The sequence below is a fragment of the Diachasma alloeum genome, unplaced genomic scaffold (genome assembly GCF_001412515.2).
Source record: "Diachasma alloeum isolate Michigan unplaced genomic scaffold, Dall2.0 Dall_scaffold_00284, whole genome shotgun sequence".
Lineage (NCBI taxonomy): Eukaryota > Metazoa > Arthropoda > Insecta > Hymenoptera > Braconidae > Diachasma > Diachasma alloeum.
The window spans coordinates 819,858-842,154 of record NW_021680423.1 but is presented as its reverse complement, the minus strand read 5'-3'; the positions used below and the strand labels follow the sequence as shown (position 1 = coordinate 842,154).

Here is a 22,297-nt window from a genome sequence, read left to right as displayed (position 1 = left end):
GGTAAAATTCATCGATAAAAATCAGAAGCGGGTCGCTCGCTTCGCTCTGTCGAGGGAGATGGGTTTTTTGAAAATCATGAGCGAATTGTATTGACTTTCGAAAGATTCTTGGTTAAATGGGTATTTTTCGCTGAACCTCTTTTTGACCCTTATTTCTGATACTCATTTTGAACTTTATTTCTGAAACTGGCACTGATTTTTTCTGAAATAATTATAAGGACATATTTAAAAACATTCCAAATATTTAAGTGAACAGAAAATAGGGAATCGGTCGAGAAGTTATTGGTTCGCCGCATAATGGACCATATCCAATTTCATCAAAATACAATATGTACGGGTCAAAACGTAAGGGTTCAAAAATGAGGGTCAGAAAGACCTAGCGTGCAACCCTCCCCCTCTCTCGCCACTCTAAAAATCAATACTGAATATTTTAAAACAATAGCTATCAGTTCCAAGAACGGTTTTGGGTTTTAAGATCACTTTGAGTCTTTAAAAATGCGATCTTACGATTCGGACATATTGATCTTACAATAAGACCAGAGGTTTTGCACTGTGGGCGAAATTTCGCCATTGTTATAGCTCACACAAAAGGGGGAATGGTAATAGGAGTGGGGTAATGTTTTTAGGGATAGTCATAGGACACGCGTAGCCAAGCACTGGACGAGACGAGCCAAGCGCAGGTTGCGCGTGTCCCACGACTGTCCCCAATAAGTATTAACACACGAGTTTTAAAATTAGTCTTTGGAAAAATCATACATAATTTTTTTTTTACTACTAAACGCAAACTACTTGTCATCGGGGGAAATCTTACCAAATTTAATCTAAATGAAGGTTACGGACTGAGTGGAGAAACCAAAATAATGAGCAAAACTGTACAAAAATGTACGCAAATATTTCGTTACAAGTATCTCTTTTAGAATGATCAAATTTTTTATCGATGAAAATAACAACTGGCCAAAAAGCACCGTTTTGGGAAAATTTCAATGAAAGCACCTCATGAATGCGTGCGATACTTCTCAGAATTGAAGTAACATAAAAACCTCAAATAAGAAAATATATCTGAACCATACAGATATTATTTTCGACTCCTAGAGCGATTTAATTCCTGCTAATGATGCTTCTCAATTATTGACACCATTCATTAATAGTTAACGAATGACATCAATAGTTAAGAAGCCTCATTAACAGTACACAGAGAAAAATTTTCTAGAGAAATGTTTTCTCAGTGTAACTAAATCGTTTCATGTTTTGTATCAGTGCACTATTTTATCTTCTTTACTCATCTGAATCGCCTGCCACCGTGTTTAGGGTTTTCTGCAGTTTTTCCTAGATTGCTAATACGGTGGCTAAACGAGGTTTGAAGACGTCTGCAGTCGCAAGGATGGGGGACTGGCACATTGAAAGGTTCTAGGCCTGGGGGAACGAAACACACTATCAAGCTAAGACTTCTGACTTGAAAAAAAACCTGTGCCGGCCCCTCTATAGGACAGTGTCCCTTAAAGCGGAGGGTGGGGGGGGGGGTAAATGAATAATATGACTATAAACTTCATTCAATTGGTTATGAAACATTGGCTCTTCCTCTAATACTGGAGGTATTTACTATTTCCAGTTTTGAAGTTTTTCGAGTGATGTAGACCGGGTATAATTTCTTTCCGGTTGCAATCTTTTCTGTGTTGGATAAGTTACTTTTTAGAATTACAAGCATGATAGAAAAATATTACAGTTTCATGATTTTCAATTGCGCTTTATTATCAATTACAATGATTCATACCTGTGTTCGTGTTAGGCGGGCAATTTAACAGCGATGTCCTTCTGAAGAGGCTATCTCTCACTTACGTGATATGCTTGCGCTCACCATAATACACTACAACATTCTTTTTTAATAAATATAATCTCCGACCTTGCAGCACGTCAGTCTCATTTATCCATTACTCCAGTGAACAGGCATATATAATGAACAGAATAATGCAACGAAATGCTACGTTTCGTAGAGTTGAAGTGCCTGGGAGTAGAAATTTCACCACTCGTCAATTGTTGAATTCAAAAATTTACGAATTATATAGATTACAATTGAAAAAAAATTTCGGTAGTTCTCAACCAAATTGGATGGACAAAACAACCTTTAGCGCAGTTGGGCCAATTGTCGACGGACACAATGTATTTAAGAGCCCTTTTGATGACGTGAAAATTCCAGCTGGTTGTGTGCATCAGATCGTTTGGAAAGATGTTGATAAGTGGTGGAATAAAACCGCACTCGTATGTATCGAAATACACAGAGAAAAACACAAATTACTAGAATTAGGAAATCTTGCAATAGACATGTTCGCACTGGGCATAAACTAGGCTGGATTATTGATATGAACAGCACCATTATATTCTTGTGCGCAAGTGAACTTCGATTTGATTCCTGTTGAACTCCCTGCTACAATAGAGCTTTTTATCAGAATAATTTCAGGATTACGTTGAGTGAAGTTATTTTAACGTAAACAATGATGATGTAATAACATCACAAATGTCCAAAAATTTTCACTACAGCATTGTTTCATACATTTGACCCTGCATATTATTTGATATATTTCATCAAATTGTATGTTATTCCTTTATTGCCAAGAATACATAATTTAGTATATTATTGGCTTTAAGAGTCAAGATCGAGTCCATAAACTCGCTGAACTGTCGCTGTGCGCGACAATCGAGAAGTAGGAAATATTTACCGGTGAAATTTGAGGGGCTTGGATTATAGTCATCTCGTGTTTTTAGCACCAATTTAAAAATTAAAACTTCATTTGGAATATTGAGTCACAGTTTCTTATTCATATCAGAAATGTTGATTGGACTAGTAATATTATTTGTTCAAGGTGAAAAAATCGATCATCACTTTCACTATATTGCATTCAGATTCTCTTATCCTTAACATAAAAAATGTGAGATAATCACATAATTCTAACTATTAATTCTAATCAACTTTGTTTGAAGAAAACCTTAGTAGACGTATGATCGAGCGCAAGCGAGACGCATGCGACTCAGACGCGTATCACGGGTAACGGGGACTCGTTATTAAGATAAAGTTGATGCAGTAAAAATGTAAACAATTCACAAGTATTTATAGATAATCAGTTGTTCATAATGAATTTTTCGCTGAAAAATACAACACAAATTCGAGCTTGCGCTCGAACGTACGATCCTCACTTGAGAATAGCCCCGAATAGAAATTTTGTCGGGAGCTACCAATGTGCATTGGGAACCGATGAGTTTGTTGCAGGTTACTGACTCATAGGTTGTACCTGACGTGTAACCTGTAGGTTCCAAATGCAACAATCGGGATGCTATCCGAGCTGTTGATAAAAACACAATACGGCGCATCTATACCAGTTTCGAACGTAGGATAGAGTTCTGTAGTACAAGTGATGGCGGACACTTGGAAGGAATTGTATTGTAATTTGCTGAATGTTCCTTGTACAGTAAAAAAAGAACAATTATTTACATTTCACTGTATCCAAGTTATTTACAATTTAGTTTGGTCACATGCTATGGGACACCCTGTAGTAGGGATGATCATTGTGGGTGACAGATGACTTTACCACCGATCACTAACTTATGTAGCTCAACCCCTTTGTAACTTATTTGTCGCTTATAAGGTATTAAAGACATTTAATTGTCCAAATCCGGTTGGGCATAACTGATCCTACCAGAGAACCCATCATAGAACCTATCAGTAATCTAAATAAGGGTCAAAATCAAGGGTCAGAAATAAGGATTAAAATAAAGGGTCAGAAATAAGGATAAAAAAAATTAACGTCAGAAAGAAGGGTCATGAGGGTCAGGAATGAAGCTCACAAAAAGGGTAAAAACTAATGGTCATGAGGGTCAGAAATGAGATTCAAAAATAAACTCAGAAATAAGGATTACGAGGGTCAGGAATGAAGTTTACAAATAAGGGTCAAAACTAAGGGTCACGAGGGTCAGGAATGAACGTCAGAAATAAGGGTCGGAAATAAGAGCCACGAGGGTCAGAAATAAGGTTCATTAATTAAGAAGGGTCATAATTAAGGTTTGGGCAAAATCATATGTCAATCATCAGAGAATCCGAATCTTCACCTTTCTCTAGAATATCTAAATGTTATATTCCCAAAAATCACAGGATAGTGGACTTGGACTTTAGCCCGACTGACGATCTTCAAAGTTAACTAACATCGAGTAAGGTTTGGAATTGGATGGGTGACCAGTGGTCACCCTCATTTTGAACAGGGCCTCAAATTTTTAACGGCGTGACTATTCGCACCAAATACGTGTGATGTACGGATAATGTATACGAGTCATACGGCTAATCTACGGGTGGCCTGTCGGTTCAGCCTGAACTACGGGGTAAAAATGTCTTGTACGGATTAATGTACGGGTCAAAAATGACCACTGCTAAGTTATCTGAACTGAGTCATATTATCTAGTTGAATTATCTGCACGGGGTACATCTGTATGGGTTCGTCATTTTATATGGAAATATTGGATACCACTTAAATTCTGAACTTAGATTCACGTGGCTGCATTTTCAACTTAAAAACAAGCAGGGGTAGAAGCCTACTTGATATAAGACGAATGATCGTTACTTTTTTTTTCTTATTATGCTTTTTTTTCTTTTTTTTTCTACCAATTTCATTGATAGTAAGCTTCCGAAGGGAAGCATATTAGAGATTAAAAGATGAGAACCAAATTCGATAGTGAGCCATCAATTTTTTATTCTCAACTCGCATTTGTAAAATCATCATTTTCTCTTACTTTTCTTATCAATCAAAGTATGTTGTTCTATTCTGATTCAATTATTTCCTTTGATTTGTTTCCATTGGCAAGAAATATGAATTCCACTCAAACCAGATCTCCACATTGTCACTGGGAAAGAATGGTCCGATGAAATCCATGCTATCGTCTAATTTTTTAAATAATGTCAGTATATTACCTCACCCTCGCTCAATGCAATGATCCATNCAAAAACGAGAATATCTCCAAAAGGTTGTATGGACGGGTATACATATATTTTCAATGATCTAGATAGTAGCGATCGAGACGGATATTTTGAAAAAAGAAAATTTTTAATTGGTCAAGTAGTTGACGAGATATTTGACAGAATAGATTTTCACAAAAAATTGAATATCTCGCGAACCGCTCGACCGATTGACCTCATCGAAAATACGAACCGTCTATGTTACAAAAGCTAGCAGCATACCGAATTTCAAGTCGCTAGCTCGTTTTTTCATTGACTTATCGCGCGTACAGTGTTTTTTATGAAAAAACGGATAAACCGCAATATCTCTAAACTTTACACAAATCGGTATATATGATATGAGTGATCTAGATAGCGGCCATCGAGATGAGTAGTTCGAAAAAAAAAATTGAAATCGGTGCAGTTGTTGGCGAGATATTGCGGAAAAACGAAATTTAAACAAGTGATTATATCTCAGGAACTACTTCACCGATCGAGCTGAAACGAAGCACCAAAGTGAGGCTCATTCATAGCTATCATGAGCCGAAATTTCAAATTTTTAGCTGCAAATTTCACCGTATTTACGTTGAATTTTCTAAAATTGAATCACCAAAAACCCGAATCTGCACACACATACATACAGACACCCCCCTAAAAACATCATTTCTTTACGTTTCATGACGTTGTGGACCATTTGCAACCAAAATTAGAGAATCGAAAAATCGACCAAAAACAATGCTTCCCTTCGGAAGCAAAAAATGGAATAATTTTTAGAAAAAAAAAAAATACGTACGAAAAGAATTTGTTCTTCCTTTTTCTAACATAATCTCTGTCCGATTTGACCCATCACGGACGAAAAAATTTGATAGAAAAATCTAACGAATTGAATAGAATATTAGATTGTATTTCTATTCAACTCCTATTGAAAACTCTATAATAATCACTATAGTTTATAGCTGTTCCTATGGAATAATTCCGCAGGTTTACAACGCATTTTTTTCATAGAAAATGTCCAAGAGAACGCATTTCATAAAGAAAATCAGTAGAATTTGATCTTTATCTAAAACTTTTTTTATTGAACATTTTTTATAAGAATTCCTTGACATGAATTTTCTAAGCTTTTTCCATTTCATTTTTCTTCTTATTTCCTTAACAAAAAAATTCGGAAAATTTCTATAGAAAATATCTGAATATCTGTTAATCTTATTTGTGTGTTCTAGAAATGGAAACTCATATGATTCTTTGGTTTTTAGCTATTTGGGGAATACCGGAATGGAGAAAAGTGTCCCATTTTCTTCGGAAAGTTAGGGAATTCTTGAATATGTCCATCGGGAGTTCCCCAGGCCTTGAAACTCAACTCATTAAAATAATAAAAAGTTTTATTACCTTTTTTTCTTCCCACTGACCAAGCACGCGGCTATAAAAAGACCCAGGTATACCTGCATGGGGTCAGTACCTCGATTGTCAATTGTCGAAAACTATTTGAATCTGAAAAGGACCTTTCTCAATGCTATGATGATAAGTAACTAATAAATGCTCCTGAACTGTTCTATAAAGTATTAAATGGCTTTCAGAAAAAAATGAAACTGTGCGGGAGAATGGACAATTATCCCAATTTTTTTCTCATGTTGAATAAAAATATTATTTTTTACATAAGAAAATGGAGAATGATTGATCCCGGGGTTAAAAGTCGGAAGAAAATCTATATTATTGAGGACGTAAAATAAAATTACATGTCCAATTTACATCCGGTGAATTACAAATACAAGTGTTTCCTGTGTTCCTTGAGTGCGTATATTCAAAGAAGAATAGAGGCGCCCATAGTAAATCCGAGATAGGTTTGCACCCACTCAACTTAATAAATTAGAGTCGGAGAAAAAGGTTAAAGCAAAATTTATTCAACTTTTTTTTTCATTTCTTCAATTTTTACCCACCTTATTTGAATGCATTTGCACGCATTCAATTAAGAAAACAAATGAAAATGTGTTTTCCCTCCAATTCGAACATTCGTACTGTTGCATTTCATGAAAAAAAAATGTTAGAATGATCGATATATTGAATGGCATTAGTTTATAATTTTTTTTCAGGGTGGATACTTGAATCAGCTAACGAAAAATAATATATTGTGTCAATAGTGCGTAAAGTTTTTTTTTCATACACTCGTGTGAAATATTCTATTTTTTTATGAGTTCACTATTCGAAACGGTAGTGGGGGAAAAGTGGTTGGTTTTGTATACAAGTGCGCAAAGCTCAAGAGCGTGCGTAGAGTAAATTTCGAGTGCGCAGCACTTTTCAGGCAAAAAAACATAAGAAAAAAATTGCACTACTTTTGATTTTTTTTCCACCAGCAAATTGGAGTCTCCCTTCAGAAAAATTATAAATTAATTTCATTCGCTATATCGAATATTCTCACATTTTTTGAGAATCCTAAAACTGTTCACATTGTGGAAAGAAATGTTTTTTTTCAATGAAATGTGTCAAGATATATTCAAATAAGGCGACAAAAAAATTTGAAAATTCAAACAGAATAAAAAACAACAAAACATTTGGGTATGAAATTTCGTTCTCTAAAATTAATATATTGAGTTGAAAGGGTTAGAACCTGTTTCGGATTCCGTATAAACTCCTTTATTTGTCTTCGCAAATACACAATCAAAAAATTTGAGAGAGTTTACAAATAACATTTTCTCATCAGGAAACGCTCTCAACTTTTTCAGAATTTTTGATGATGTAGAAACATATAGGCAATATATGCTCACTCGACGAAGAATCTCTCATATATCGAAAATTCTATACATGGCAATAATACTTCAATTTACGCGTTTATACAATTCGAAATCTGCAAATTTGTTCATGTACAACCGTACAGCAAATTTGACGAGATGATTTGGTTCCGTTCAGATAATTCGGTAGCNAAATTTGACGAGACGATTTGGTTCCGTTCAGATAATTCGGTAGCAGTAATTTTTCGCCCGTAGAAAAATCCGTAGAAGACATTTTTACCCCGTAGTTTAGGCTAAACCGACCGGCCACCCGTAGATTAGCCGTACGACCCGTACATTATCCATACCTCACCCGTAGATCACCCGTAGATCACCCGTATTTGGTGCGAATAGTCACACCGTTTCAAAAAAGCCAGGACAACGTTGAAAGAATTGAAATTTGTGAATGATATTGCAGAACGTAGGGTTGTGTTGATGGAAGAGTTCAAACAATGTTTTAGCAAAGATGAGGATCAAATGCAATTCCTCCAAATTGTTCAAGATCACAGAAAAATTACCCTGCATGTGCGAAAAGATGCTGTCATCGTAAGGTAATTATTTGTAACGGACCAATGATGTCGTTCTCATTAGTAATTGTTATCAATAATCCATGTTTTGACAAATCAAATTTTTATTTAGTAGCAATCAATTGGAAACAGTAATAGACCCTTGAATTTGTTGACTGAAGGTAATTCTTTTATAACGTTTTTTCTTTCCTTTGACAACTTTTTTATAAGGGTTCATCGTGGGTAAGAGAACACAGATTTTCTGAGCAACACATCAAGTGTATCATTTCAAGTGTCCATGATTTTAAAAATTTGTTTTTGCTCTATAAAAGGCTTTAATTTGATCTATAATCTGTTTTTTCAAATTATGTCGAAATTTTCTGTTTGGGTTTACTCCTCTATATACCCTTCTTTAAGTCTGTGAGCTCACTCAGCGATAGGACCAAAATATCCGGTGGTGGAATCGCTTTGAATGGAAAAAACTTATTTTTACCGTGTTAATCAAGTGGAAAAAGGTTTCCGCCGATGAATGAGGGCATTATTTATCGTGCAGTACTCGAGTGGATAGAAAGGGTTAACTTTCATTTAGGGGAGGGAGGGGGGGGGGAATTAAAAAAAAATCATCGAATCCTGCCTGGTCCTTTTATCCATGATGTTTTTTTAGAAAGAGTTAACTACCAAGTGTCGACCATGATGAAGAACTTCATATCACATGTCATTATCCTTACAATAAAATTATTGTTTTGTTGTCACTGCTGCTACGGTTGTTCCGTGCCAAAAACTGTTTTTTCGTTGATTTTTTTCACTAATCTCATGATTTTCTATGAAATTTGTGGAAAAATCAAGGAAGATCAGAAAAAACAATCTTTAGAAAAACTCTCATTAATTGAATTTTTTATTGGGAGACTAATCAATGTTCACTTGAACACAATGTTCACTGAATTCCGTTCAGTTTTCAATGACGATAGTTATCAACCTTCCAGGTGTGTGCAGCATCTGGAAGATCGTATTCGTATGGGATGTTAAAGAAATTGTGTGGGAGATTTGCAACTTCTTTACGGCGAAATAATTTGCGGGCTGGAGATACGTTAGCAGTTGTTCTTCCGAATATTCCAGAGTATGGCTTAGTTGCGTTGGGAGCAAGCGAAGCTGGAGTGAAGGTAATTTTATGGTTTTTTCCATTATTTATTGCGAGTTTCTGTCCTATTTTTCACTCATCCATCGATTTGTTAATTAAGGTTCAACATGATTAATGATTTCGCATATTCTCAGATGACATTATTAAACCCTGCATTTACGACCCATGAGATGGGTGTACAAATTGTAAATTCAGAAGCTGCTGGAGTAATTACAACGCAGGAGATGTATCCCGTGATTGAAGAGAGTATAAAAGGAAAAAATTCGATTCGGTTGCCAACAATTGTTGTACCTACTGAGGGCGAGTCAATTCCTGCAGGTGCGATAAATTTTAGGGATTTAATTGCTGATGGAATTGAGGAATTAGAAAAAACTGGAACCGACAGTAAAAATGATACATTCATTCTACCGTATTCAAGTGGAACAACTGGGCTCCCTAAAGGTGTTAAACTTACTCACAGGTTAAAATAAAATTCATTAATCTGATCTTCATAGACGAATAGGAGAAAACCCATCAACACACGCCGTCAATGTTTGTTCTCGAAATATTGTTTCAGGAACATTGTCGCTAATTTGACACAAGGTGAACACCACGCCTACCATTTTGACGAACCAGCTGTTGGTGAACACCAAGAGATCGTACCTGGGTTTCTACCTTTTTACCATATTTACGGTTTCGTCGTTTGTCTTCTCAACTATCTTAAGTAAATGATCAGATAATTAAGGCTTTAGTCCCATCAATAGTAATAATTTTCATTTGTTGTCAGGATTGGTGGAAAGATAATTTGCATGCCGCAATTCTCATCGAACAATTTACTGGATGTCCTTAAGAGAAACAAAACGACAGCATTGTACGTAGTGCCTCCAGTGGTTCAACTTATGGCAAATGATGATAGATTCAACAAAAAACATGTGGAAAATGTCAAAAATGTATTGTGTGGTGCAGCCCCCCTTGGAAATGAACTAATCAGCAAATTCCAATCGAAAATGGGAATCAATTTTAACCAGGGTTACGGATTGACTGAGACCTCCCCAACGGTATCACGATCGAAATATTCGGCTTGTGACTCTGTAGGCTTAATAATTGTAAATACCCAAATCCGGATTATTAGCAGAGATAATGATAAATTTGGAAACAACCTGGGTGCTAACGAATTGGGGGAAATTCTTGTGAAAGGACCACAAGTGATGGCTGGATACTACAAAAATGTGAAGGCTACCGAAGATTGTATGGATGGGGAGTGGTTCAAGACAGGAGATTTAGGATATGTTGACGACAAAGGTATCGATTACAATTAAGAAATAATAAGTAGAGGAGGGCGGGATGAAATGGACAGTCGGGTAAAATGGAATAGCGGGCTAAGGTGTTAAATATTTTGAATATTGTTAATTTTTCATTGAATATCTCGGGAACTTTGGAGAATAGCAAAATTTTTGTCAAAACCATTTTTATAGAGCAAATAAAGATCTACAAAAAAGTTTATAATGAAAATTTGACTACTAGCCACAGATTCAGAGATATTCATCAAAAATCCAGCTGAGGGCTATTGCGTTGAACGCAGCAGGAGGTTTGAATAAGTTGCGCATGGCGCCAATCACGTGACTCACGGCACTATCGCAGGGAGGGTAACAGCTGACGCGTTGCGCCGACTGCTCCGAAATGCTATTATAATTTATAATAAATTAACGGTACATTTTGGGCTATAGGTTCCTAACTCTCCCCGATAGGACATTTTCTCAGCTATAAAGAAATATTTTTTTTTTCCCCAACTGATGAGGTTAACTAAAGATATCTAGGATTGAAGACGGCCTGTCGGCAATTCCCAATTGTTTATAACAAATTGTGAATCACCCCGGCAAATTTGAGCATATACTTTTTAAAACATTAATAAAAGTGTTTTAATTAACACTTTTAGCTATCGATTGGTGTAATTTGGTGCCCTTTGGTTAATTTCGATGTAAACGACATTTTCAGAGCTAGTTTGACTGGACTAAGGGTCCAGCTTGCCACACTGCTATTTCTATGCTCAATTCTTGTTCATTGCCCATCTTACCCCCCTCTTTTCGATAATTGTAGATCATCAAAATTGGAAAAATTATTAGAAGGTAAAATTACCTTTTCTTTTGCCAATATTCAGTAATTGAAAATTACTCTTTAAGCAGGTATGCGGAAGCAGCGGAAAGGAATTTTTTTTTCCCTTAAATTTTCTTCTTGGTTTTAAATAAAATTCCTGGAACGCCATTTCGACCCACGTTACATGGTGTCACATTATATTTGCAAATGTTTTTCTTCATGGATAATTCTTTAATTATTAATTTCAGGACAATTATTCGTCACTGGGCGTACGAAGGAGCTCATCAAAATCAAGGGCTTCCAGGTGGCTCCAGCTGAACTGGAAGACGTCATTTTTGGCCATGAAAAGGTTGCAGATGTTGCAGTAATTGGAATACCCCACGAAAAATTGGGGGAAGTCCCAAAAGCATTCATTGTGCCACAGCCGAATATTAAAATCACAGAGGAGGAAGTAAAAAATTATGTTGCAGAGCGACTTTCCAAACATAAGCATATTGCTCAAGTCGAGTTCATTGATAAAATCCCAAAAAGTGCAGCAGGGAAAATTCTTCGGAGAGAACTTCAAAAGCTATAATAGACGATCGACGTATTTTTATTCTACTAAATTACATCTAGTTGCGAAGAGTGAGCGCCACCAGACTCACATGCCATGATAAAAAAAGTTCATTGTTCATAATTAATTTATAATTGGAGTTCGTTGCAATTGAGTACTGTTAGAAATAATGGACTACTTAATCATGATGAATATATATTTATTATAAAGTTAAATGATTTATTTTATTAACGACACATAAAGGCAACGTGCTCTTTACTCTTATATAAAAAGCGGAAACTCTAGAAAGGTGTCACTTACACCAACCTAAAGAAGATACACCCCAATATGGTTCCCGTCACTCCTACCAACGGCATCCCGCGCACATACAAAATCATAACTTCAACAAGTACAAATAGAGTAGCCCCAATTACTAATACACCAATAGCATTGCAATTAATGTACGAAGAGAAAATAGCCAGATAGAATTCATTTGAACAGTGGAAAATATAAATTATCAGGAATATGCGATATTGCAGTTGTTATAGAGCGTAGGATTCATAATCACAGTAAACTCTGACAGATTTATCGATGATAGCTCAACAGGAGGTCGACTGGTTCACTCGATCGATAGCCGGTCGATCGATAGTCGATCATTGGTCGATCGCTGGTCGATGATTAGTCGATCGAAGATTGATGGTTAATTGTTGGTCGATTGCGAATCGATCGTTCGTCGAGCGTTGGTTGATCGATAGTCGATTAATCGAACTCTGATCGACAAGGGCTCAACTGGGTGAACAACTCGCACCCCCCTTCGAGTGATCCATCAGGATTCTGAATAACGATTACAAAATCGACTTTTTCATCGATAATTGAATTAGGAATCGGTAATTAGGCAATAATAGGCATCATTGCATAAATGATGGAATAGACGTTAATAAGTAATTTCTTACAATCATTTGCACCGTAATTGAGTAGTGTCTGGCTGTAAGCCATGGAGCTTGGTAATCAGGGTTGGACGGAGCTTGGTCTACGAGCTGGAACTAGTGTTATAAATTAAGAATTAACCATGTTCGGCCTAAGTTGGGCTAGTCTTGGTCCACGCTTGGAAACCAGGTTTGATTTGAGCAATGCTACTCTTTGAATGGTCAATGCCGACCTGTGATGAGAAAGGCCCAGCTGTATAGATGCGTACCAAGGAAAACGAGTGAGGAGTGCGGTACATACTGCGATTCTGCTCGATGGATTTATCATAATTTTTTCCGTATCTATCGATAAATGTTCGCAATTGAACATCATACACAAAAAAAACACTGCGTACTTTCCGTAATCACTGTGTATGTAATGAATGTTACAGGCACAAGAATAGGTACGTACATGTGGGTGTGTAATACCGGTGACTGCAAGAGCGAGCGGAAGGATAAGCAGTTGGAACAAAGCGAGTGAAGCAGATAGGCGAATGCGATTACTTGTGAGTGCGAAAGGGATACGCCTCGAGTGACGTGGAAGGCGCTGCGAGACTCGTGTACAAAGTCACGACTATACAATTGTTATGTGAACACGAAGCGCAATGGTATATTTCGTCATTAGGCCGAGAAAAATATTATTCGACATACAACATAAAAAAACTTTTCTAGCTCATATGATTGCAACCCTCGCCTTCGGCTTCGGCTGCAAACTCATATTCGCCAGAAATAGTATTTTTCCGGCCTGTTGCGATGGGGTTTTTTACTCGTGTGGCGTTAGCCTCCGAACCGTAGGCGAGGACTGGCCAACCACACGAGTAAAAAAACCCCATCGCAACAGCCCAGGAACAATATTTTTCTGTAGTGATTTTCAAGTTTTCGAGTTTGGGAAGTATGTAATACCAATTCCCAGACAAGAAATCGTGAGAAGCTGTACAGAAAAGTTTTTTTCAGCGTAATGACGAAACACACTAATATTGTTGCAGCGTAGCATCCGTGAAACGATGCCTTACGGCCGGAATGACAAAATATATTGTTGAACGGAATAAAGAATCGATTGTTCTTAGGGTGTTTTATCCGACAATTATTTCGCCGTAATCTGGCTAAACCCTGACACTGTACTTTTCCTTTAATCATTATTAACATGATCATACGATCGTTACTTGATTTATTTGTAATGCTTTCAACTTCCAATGATATATGAATATAATATATTCACCGAAACTATCATCATGATAATCTACGCCAATCTATAATTTTCAACGTGATTTTTCGCACATAATCATTATACGATGACTGGGATGGTTGGATTGAATTGCTGAATACTGTTTCCAGTATTTTTGATTTAGCTGAATATAGTATAATATATTCAATATAATAATCAGATTTAAAGATTGACATGGCGTTGATAACTTCATACTTTTCCATAATTTTTTGATAAATCCTATGAAATACCAATGACAAATTTATTGATTTGGATGCCATTAAGTTAACTTAATTGAACAATACCATTGTGGTTATAATATGCTGCCGAAGGCGAATATGAGTCGAAGGCGAGGGTTGTAATCATAAGCTATAAAAGTTTTTTTAGGCCGTATGTCGAATGATATTTTTTGTTATAAACGTCCTTTTTCAGCACATTGTGATGAAAAATATCATTCGGTACTTATGGGAAAAGTGATTACTGAAAGAATCATCAGTAAAATCAATCCCCTTTAAAAAATGAGAAAAAAAAATTAATATTTTTGAAAAATATAATATATCATATATATAATACATTATATATATAATATATATAATGTATTATATATATATATATATATATATATATATATATATATATATATAAGTTTGATGAGTGCTACATGGAGGTGTAGTGGTGGTTCCCGTCACGTGGGACGGGAATTGATGGGATGTGATTAGTAAGTTTTTTTTTTTTAGGAATTATATGATGTATTTTTAAAAAAAGTTTTTTTAGTTTTTTTTCAATTTTTGAATTAATTTTTTTTTATAAGTCATCAACTTCAGAAGAAGACCATTAAATAAAAAATGATGACTAAATAATTCCTAAATAATTGACGGTAAAAAAAACTCATCACGAAATAAAGGAAAAGTGTGAAATCGACGATAAAAGTAATAATAATAAGAATAATTTTTTTTTTGTAAATCAAATATGAAAAGTAAAAAAGGTCAGAACAAATAGATAAAATTGAACCGGACATGAATTTGCTCGGAGCCATACTTTTGTACTAAAAGAAACATAGGCAACCATACTCTGGGTAAAGGCGCGCCCCATACGCTAGTTAATTAAAAAAGTGCATTTCAATGCCTTCTTAATCGAGTTGAAAAATGGTGAGAACAGGCATCCAAAGCTTTGCCCACTTTTTGGTTGTCCTGAAAACGAGCGTTTGGATTGTTAGATTTTACAGGAAGAATAAACATGGAAAAAATCGTGATGGGATTGCTGAAAATGAAGTTTGACATTTTTTTTAATCATCATCATTTTATACATTTGAAGAATCGGGAGAAATATATTTGTCCTGTACTTCAACAAAGCTACAGGAAATATGAAAATTTTAAAGATTGTGCAATTCAATCCAGTTCAATGAATAGTGAGTTATGTTGAAAAAAAAACAAATAAATAAGTAGGCCGGAAAAATATTATAGCTCGCGCGCAAGTTGCAGAAACATTTTTTAAAAAAAGAGGAATAGGTTTTTGAGCCCCCCAACCCCTCAAAAAGTTTCGGTCGAATTTCCAGAGAGATTTTCATGATTTAAAAAAATGCCATATGATTTTAAAAAAGGTAACTTTTCGGGATACTTATCATTGAAGAAAAAAAACGTATTGGCGTATAAATCTCGTAAAACTGAAGCAAATACGATATTACGAATTACGAAAAAAATATAATTTTTTTACCTTCATTGACAAAAAAAAAACGCTTCTAATGATATTAACTGGAACATTTACGATATATACACTGAGACACAACAGTTACTTTTGCCAAAGAATCGCTTTCTTGGGAGAAGAATTAATTTTTTTTGGGAGCGTATTTCTCCAGGCCAGTCATTCCAAGGTGGTCCAAGTCCATCTCCAAATATTACAATGATATTGAATTATACGATGATGATACTACATATGACCTGAAATGAACTCCATTGATAATTATTAACATTTAGAATTATTCCGAATTATTTTACGTAAGAAAATCTCAAATTCTAAAAAATTGAAAAATAATGAAGGGTGTTCATTTAATCATGATCATATGTAGCATAATCATCTCATAATCAATTTAACATATTCTAATATTTGGCAATGAACATGGAACAGCTGGGAATGTATGGGTGAAATACGCGCCGAAAAAAATGAATTCCTCGTCTAAAATAGTATATTTCAGCACATGTGGGGCAATATCGTCTTTAACGTGTATGGGGTTTACAGCATGAGCCGAAGGCGAGTAATGTAAACACACACGTTAAGGACGAAATTTCCCAACAAGTACTGAACAAAATTTTATGTCACCAAGCCTGAAACCGGCTGAATTAGACACGAGACGCGAAGCGTCGAGTGTGTAATCCAGCCGGTTTCAGGCATGAGTGGCATAAAAATAATTCCTTGGCCAATGTAATTTTTTTCCTCAATGCATTTTCGTCACTTAGTTCGTGAAACCGCTCATGAACGTCGTGACAAAAAATATACTTCGTCACTGTGTCGAAAATACTATCGAAAATACTATATTTCGATTGTTACCGGGACTTCATCATCTCGTTACATGCGTATCAGCCTGCATAACGAATGCATGAAGCTTTAGTTCCCCCTCCCTTGTCATTCGCATATGGTGGCTCGAGAAGTAAACACGAATAAATCTTCGGAGATTCTAAAATTCCTGAGAATAAAGAAAAGAATAAACATTGAGCTAAGTGAAAGTAACGATCTCTCCTGACCCGTTTTTTAGGTTTACTGTGATTACATTACCAAATTCCCGAATAGGAGGGACATTGTGACGTTGAAAGGAATATACAGCGTAAAGAAAGGTTCCGCAAGAAAATCGTATTTTCTGGAACAGTGGAGTACCATCGGTGTTGTTCTGCCTCCGATTTGTTTCTTAGACGACTTTCGTGGATATAAATTATAATAATTGGAAGATTTGCATCGGTAAATCATTTATTCCATTTTCAATCTCTGAGTTTCACATTTTTTATCATAAATTAGTTGACTCAATTGCACTCGAGCGAAACCTTGAGAGGTTAGCGTCTGCTTTTCCCAACTATTTTATCAATTTTGTATCAAGGAAGATTTAAGTGAATTCACTTGGTAAAATGTCTCCTTGAATTCTTCTGGATAATACAAGAAAGTAATCGGAAATAGTGGTGTTATTGTCGTTGACCCATAATTTCCTATTGAGGTCGGCACCTTCAGCAGGAATTTATGGGTTAACTGCGAGAACGTCACCATTTCCAATTAGCTTTTCATGTATTAGTAGGATTCAAGAAGATATTTTTGCCAGGGTTAAGTCGCGGTTGAGTGGATTTTACAAGGAAAATGTAGCTATTTCAGAGTCTTCGTGGTATACAGAAGGGTAGAGTAAAACGGACACTTGACTTTTTTGAAATGTTCATGACGTGCTGAATTGTTGATCAAATGGAATAATTTTATTTTTCAATTGAAACAATATTTCTTCCCTTTTGTGATAGGCTTAGACTGACCTCAATTCATAAATCTGTTTCTGAGTTATGGAGTTTTCTAAAAAAGTAAAAAGTGTCTATTTCACCTTACTCTACCTTATCAAACCGGTTGCTTGGACCAACAATTTTCCATTTCCATCGCGCATCAATTGAATGATTCTTTTTACTGCATACAAAAAAATTGCAATATATATTTTTCGCAGTATATGCTAATAAAAATATTGATATTAATGCTGCTGGGTGCAAGTTCTTGGCTAAAACATAATTTTATCCAACGGGTTTTTTTTTAGATTGGAGGGTTAGTTGTAATTTGATTGAATTTTTTTTCTTTATCGTCCGAGAAATTGAGTCCAATCATATTTATATCTAACTGAAATTGAAGAGAAAAAAACGTTTTTCCGAAGAGGATTAGTAATTTCTAGTACAAGGCATATTCTTTCCATGAATTAACATGTTGAAACCTCGAGAAAGGTTTATTACAGTGTTTTTGAGTTGTACAAATTCAAGATAAAAAACGATAGAATGTTGTATCTTTTTTCAAATCCATTCAATCGCAAAAGGTGCAATCGTCTTAAAAATAACTAAGTATCCTTAAAAAAATTCGAAAATAACTTTTTTTTAGCATTTAAAATCCAAAAATAATAATCGATGAGTGAAACTAGTTGAATAAAAAAATTGGTAACTAAAAGTAGTTCCTATCAATAAATAAATCAATCAGCTATTGAGTTGAAAAGTGACCATTCATTCAGAATTGAGCATTTCAAAAGACGTACCATTTTCCACAGGATCAAAACGCCAAAAATTCAATTTTCGCCCCGATGGCAATTCCTACACAGTACCAAGTGATTTCGACTCCAGTACAAACAACAATCGGTGGAGGGCATCTTCATACACCTCCTTCAATATTCCAGCACATGATGGGCCAGCACAATCCCCAGCACCAGCCAGGCAGTTGGGACCAGATACCGCAAGTGCCTCCAATGTACATGCCATGGAGCGTACCAAGTCTTCAACAGTCTCAGTTAGTCAGATTCACTGGGGAACGACAACAACAGACTTGTGGACCAATGGTACATCAGAAGAGAAAACTAGATGTTCCAGATGTGATAGAAACGTAAGTTTTCGTATTAATTGAATTTAATGTTCAATTTTCATATTGTATTTCAATGCAGTAGCAGTGCTAGGAGAAGTAATTGAACATTTTTTGGGGACGTCAACATTTCGCACAGAAAAGTTGCTAGAGATTGCCACATAATTCCTTCGAATTATTAACCTCTAACATGCACACTGGATTACATTAACCCGGTGTTAACTGTTTTTTTAATAAATTGATGGTACTGCAAAATAATTATCCATCTGAAAGAACCTTAAATTCTACTCCCAGTGATTGAATCATCAAATAAAATTTCCTTCGAATGTGTTAATGAAAAAACCAATTATTCAATTTTCCAGAAAAAATCTGTCGGAAAACATTTTTTTTCAAAATCAAAATTCCGCTAATTTATTGTTTGAGAAACGAATAATTATTCCTTTAGTCAGGAGCTATTAATTGTCATGTGTCAATAAAAATCAATGTCATCAGATAAATAGGAGCTGCGATATTCGACAAAAATTGAACAGTTCATTTTTACGATCTGTTATTTGAACATATGAGCCTACTACACTGTTGAATCATCTCTATTAGCAGTCCCTTGTTGATTCTAGTATAAATATATTTGCCCTTACATGATTAAATTGATTAAATTGTGACTCACATGGGATTTTTTGTGTCTTATACGAACTTGATTCGATTCGATATCTTTTATATTAACTGTTCTATATTAAACTATGTTAATTTGTTATCCTTTGTGTTTTTCAATACATTACAAAATCTACTACTGTGTATATTTTAAAGGTTTATCTTTAGGAGGTGCTTTTTCCAGGACATCTATTAAACGGCATGCAACTATCATAACAGAAATTGCGGGTTGACTCAACCCAGGTGTGCGAGTGAACATGGGTCGAAAAGTAGGTGTGCCTGTGAGGGGTTAAGAATGGAATTATCATTATTATTATAGCCAATTGTCTTTTCCACAAAAAATCTTGATCTTTTCTTTGTATCAAAATTTCTCATTCCGTCGATAGGCTTCTTGAGATAATCACCTTCTGATCATGAGTTGTTGATTAGAGACAACAAAAAATTTATATTGAACTGGATTCAACTCATTACGTCCCTACAGATTCAATTAATCAAATGAAGATTCATTTTTCTCCTTCCAGGAGACCAACGAAACAATTCATCTCAGAAGAAAAGATGGCAGCTCACTTTAGAAACATGCACATAAGCTCACATTACTCTCCTACTCCAGTACCATCAACATCATCAGCTTGTTCGCCTCCCCAACCATCCACCAGTACAACAACAGATGTTGAAATAGACGTGGATCCCGCTCCAGTGAATCTGGAAGATGGTAAAAGCATGCACCCAAGACTGGTCATCTCTGAAGAGCTCAAGAGACTCCAGAACGAGCCTCTTCTACCTGCTTCACTTTTATCAAAATTGTGAGTATAATTTTTCCTTATTCGAACATTTCAATAGCGTACTTATGGACGGTAAAAGTCGGAATAGAAATAAACTAAAAAAACTAAATCGATTAATATATAGTCGATTTCCTCATCAAACTATTGACAAAGTGCTAGCCAGCAAATGAAGCTATATTTATCGATATTAAACCCTAAAAACTATGGGCACGAAGTCTCATCGGACTTTCTCGTTGATTTATTTTAATAAATTAACGACAAAAATACTTTGCGCGGTGTCTGCCATTACCCAAGGTACACCATATTTGATGTTTCGTCTTTCTCGGAAATAACTTCACTAACTTGACTATTTTACACTCCACTGAGTTGCGTGCCCCTCTCCTCTGCCCAACTGTGGAGACCAGGTCAGGTTTTCAAGTTCATTTTATTAGCAAGTAGATTCTAATTATAAATGAAGTGTTAGCATTCAATTGTAATAATGAGTAAAATAATTGAAATTTTGAGATTACGGAAAATTTGACCTATAAGCTTTGAAGCTTCCTCCGCTCCTAATTGATGTGCCCAGGACAGTGTTGGGTCGTTCACAGGAAATCCGGGTTTTCTATGGCACATAGTAAAATAGTGGTAATTTACCGATAATTATCAAAAAATAAGTAAATAACTGAGTAAAAACCCCATAACGTAACTATCAGGGCTCACGAAGGTCAAACCTTACAAGGATCATCATATCTTCTGAAGACCAAACGTTGCAAGGATTCGCAGGATATATAATTGTTTGACCCTTGCGATTTTCCTGCCTGTTCCTCTTGGTTGACACTCGTGATCATTGGACTCTCGTGATTGTCCTATTGACCTCTCCTGATTGACCCCTGTCGTCGTTAGACCCTTGAAATGGGCCTGCCTGTGTCTGTTGTTTGACTCTTGCAAGGTACAATCCTTGATAGATTTGACCGTCCCGAGGTATTGCAGTGTTTGATCCTTGCGAAACAGAATAGGGGAGCTTTGTGACTATTTCGCTCCGTACATGGTCATCCGACCCTTCGACGTACGATATGCCTCCTCCCGCGGTAAAAAAAGTCCAAAACCTGTACGATAAATTACTTGTTTTTTTACATGTCGAAAACTAGGTGGGTAGATTCCCTGTGGTATTTTATTGATCCAACCCTGGTCCAGGAATATCTGTGGGTTCAAGAGAGAGAACACAATTTTTATAAACTCTCTTTTTAGTTCTCATTGCGCTCTCCCAAAGAAGTCCTTAGGGAAGATAACGTGTTTCCTTTTACCCTTTCAAGTCGATCGACTTAATAACCTTTGAAAAAATACTGGCACCAATTTCAAGCTTAAGTTTTGAGACAGACCTGTCTGACATTTTTAGTGCAATAGAATAGCTTGGTGGCCAATAAGAATTGCAATGAACCTGAGAAACAAAGATATGAGATAACGATACATTTTCAATTGCAGGGAACGGCCCTCCATGGCTTTAGTACTGTGGGAGCCTCCAACTAGACACCTAAGATTGCCTCTCAGTCAACACCCTCCAGCCCAACCTTCAACATCCACCGCTGAGGAGGACGACAACAATAACAACATTGACAACAACAATGAACAAATTCCAGATTTAAACCAAGCCTATTCGTCCAACAACGTTGAACTAGAGCCCATGGATCTTTGAAGTTTTTTCTAAAAGATTTTTTGTTACTTAGACCTTAATTAAGAGTGAATCTTGAGTGAAGTGTGAGTGGATCATGATCATGTCTTATCAGTCTTCTTTACGAAGATCGTTGATTACTGATTAAAATTCATTTAATCGTAATAAGAGACATTGGAATGAGTATTCCTTCTTGATATTAACGGAATAGTAAAGATGATGAATAATTGAATATTTCTAAGTTTGAGAGAGTTTCAATATAATGTATTATTATCGAATGTCTAAACGTTTTAAATACAAGGCTGAAGGCATAATGTTCTAATTTTTTTAATTGTTAGGCTGAAAAAATATGAAGAACCTGAATATTTTATTTCATTAAAGGAAATAATAGCTAACACATTATCTCGTTTCATTGTTTTCGTCTCCAATTTTCTCTTTTGAAGAGTTCAGGAGAGAAGTTAATGATTCGCACGTGTTCAACTGCTGTACGAATTT

At 35.7% G+C, this 22,297-nt stretch overlaps 2 protein-coding genes across 4 annotated transcripts; both read left to right on the top strand.

The window, feature by feature from the left end:
* The first annotated feature begins 1,929 nt into the window (after positions 1-1,929).
* LOC107038468 (4-coumarate--CoA ligase 1) lies at positions 1,930-12,162 on the top strand. Of its 2 annotated transcripts, none has more exons than XM_015257564.1 (6): positions 1,930-2,256; positions 9,227-9,403; positions 9,516-9,841; positions 9,938-10,084; positions 10,148-10,662; positions 11,703-12,162. In XM_015257564.1, the coding sequence occupies exons 1-6, from the start codon at positions 1,954-1,956 to the stop codon at positions 12,026-12,028; spliced, it is 1,794 nt and encodes a 597-aa protein (XP_015113050.1). In that variant the 5' UTR covers positions 1,930-1,953; the 3' UTR covers positions 12,029-12,162. The 2 variants fall into 2 exon arrangements, with proteins under 2 accessions (XP_015113050.1, XP_015113051.1); XM_015257565.1 differs by lacking the exon at positions 1,930-2,256 and adding an exon at positions 8,150-8,288.
* Positions 12,163-16,772: 4,610 nt separating this feature from the next.
* LOC107038470 lies at positions 16,773-22,116 on the top strand. Of its 2 annotated transcripts, none has more exons than XM_015257567.2 (4): positions 16,773-17,104; positions 18,546-18,748; positions 19,894-20,175; positions 21,616-22,116. In XM_015257567.2, exons 2-4 carry the CDS (start codon positions 18,549-18,551, stop codon positions 21,824-21,826), a joined length of 693 nt encoding a protein of 230 aa, XP_015113053.1. In that variant the 5' UTR covers positions 16,773-17,104; positions 18,546-18,548; the 3' UTR covers positions 21,827-22,116. The 2 variants fall into 2 exon arrangements, with proteins under 2 accessions (XP_015113053.1, XP_015113052.1); XM_015257566.2 differs by having other exon boundaries at positions 18,420-18,748.
* The last annotated feature ends 181 nt before the right edge of the window (positions 22,117-22,297 follow it).

What these genes read in the sequence shown, in the direction of transcription:
- LOC107038468 (XM_015257564.1), top strand. Translation starts at nt 1,954, where the DNA reads ATGAACAGAATAATGCAACGAAATGCTACGTTTCGTAGAGTTGAAGTG. An exon ending in TGTCTTCTCAACTATCTTAA is followed by an intron (nt 10,085 to 10,147) that starts GTAAATGATCAG and finishes ATTTGTTGTCAG; the next exon opens with GATTGGTGGAAAGATAATTT. An exon ending in AGGATATGTTGACGACAAAG is followed by an intron (nt 10,663 to 11,702) that starts GTATCGATTACA and finishes TATTAATTTCAG; the next exon opens with GACAATTATTCGTCACTGGG.
- LOC107038470 (XM_015257566.2), top strand. Translation starts at nt 18,453, where the DNA reads ATGGCAATTCCTACACAGTACCAAGTGATTTCGACTCCAGTACAAACA. An exon ending in GTTCCAGATGTGATAGAAAC is followed by an intron (nt 18,749 to 19,893) that starts GTAAGTTTTCGT and finishes TTCTCCTTCCAG; the next exon opens with GAGACCAACGAAACAATTCA. An exon ending in GCTTCACTTTTATCAAAATT is followed by an intron (nt 20,176 to 21,615) that starts GTGAGTATAATT and finishes TTTCAATTGCAG; the next exon opens with GGAACGGCCCTCCATGGCTT.